Here is a 1,046-nt window from a genome sequence, read left to right on the forward strand (position 1 = left end):
TCATTGTCATCAGATGCTGAATAAGGCTTTATTTACTGTAATTTATCCTCTCTCTCTGATGCATGTCCGCGTAATGTAAAGTGAGAAATAGGTAAGAGATGTGGTCATACCTCCAAAACTGCAATCCCCAGGGCCACTCCCACTATAACCACTGTGTTGCTATCAATCAGATCCTTGATCTTTGGGAAGCAACCAGTGATTGTCTGAGGAAAATAAAGAGGTAAAAGAGGTAGAATAAACATTTATCCATTCAAAATGGTTTTGAAATTGGTATACTGTGACTCTGTGATACCCACCGATTGTGTACATGGTTCATCAGTGCCTGCACAGCATTGTGGTGGGAAATGACTTCCATGATTCTTATAATATGGAGAGTCAGTGAAGTCTGAGGAGTTGTAGAATCCACAACAATGTAACTAATTTGGACACAAAGAGAGTATATGTTATACAAAACATCAGCAAAATGATGTAAAAAAGATTTTGTAATTTGTTCAGCATACTGTGCTCATTGTAGTATTCCACAGTCCTGTGATGTCAGAATTTTCCCCATAGTCCTTTTTGATGCTCTTAACTGCTGCCGTGCCAAACTTGACAACCAACTCGTCCAACTAAAATGCAAACATACAATAGTTTTTAATCCAAGTACCATAAGGCAGCACCTTTGAGCTACCAGTACCTTCTGTGTGACAAAGTCCCTCGGTTTACTTACCAAAGGTCTGAATACCAAGATCACCACAGCTCCTGCAATCTCCGCTATGAACACCAGCAGGATTATGAGGAAAAACTAGGAAGAAGATCAGAATGTTTAATTGGAATGGGAGTTTTAAAACCAACTTTTTCATTAAAATGTCACTATAGGAATTCTTCCAAAGCCACATTAAGTGTGTTTCCTTCAATCTGTTTTTCTGTGCATTTTCAATTGGAAACCCTACATGAAACATAAATGCCATATTCCCGTTATATTTTAACTGACCGAGGTCATCTCGCATGAATTGTTGAGTCTCTGTAAATAATGTTATAAGGAGTACGGTCTAGACCTGCTCTAT

At 38.4% G+C, this 1,046-nt stretch overlaps 1 protein-coding gene across 1 annotated transcript in view; it reads right to left on the reverse strand.

Annotated features, from left to right (window-relative positions):
* Positions 1 to 81: 81 nt before the first annotated feature.
* tspan35 (tetraspanin 35) overlaps positions 82 to 1,046 on the reverse strand; it is a 5,014-nt gene continuing 4,049 nt past the window's right edge. The window contains exons 4-7 of the mRNA XM_035655355.1: positions 710 to 784; positions 501 to 608; positions 297 to 416; positions 82 to 203 (exon numbers count right to left, since the gene is read on the reverse strand). Coding sequence (XP_035511248.1) covers positions 105 to 203; positions 297 to 416; positions 501 to 608; positions 710 to 784 — 402 coding nt within the window. The 3' untranslated portion in view covers positions 82 to 104. The remainder of the gene's footprint in view (positions 204 to 296; positions 417 to 500; positions 609 to 709; positions 785 to 1,046) is intronic.

The sequence above is a fragment of the Morone saxatilis genome, unplaced genomic scaffold (assembly GCF_004916995.1).
Source record: "Morone saxatilis isolate NCDOM2014 unplaced genomic scaffold, NCSU_SB_2.0 Contig14, whole genome shotgun sequence".
NCBI classification, from domain to species: Eukaryota; Metazoa; Chordata; class Actinopteri; family Moronidae; genus Morone; species Morone saxatilis.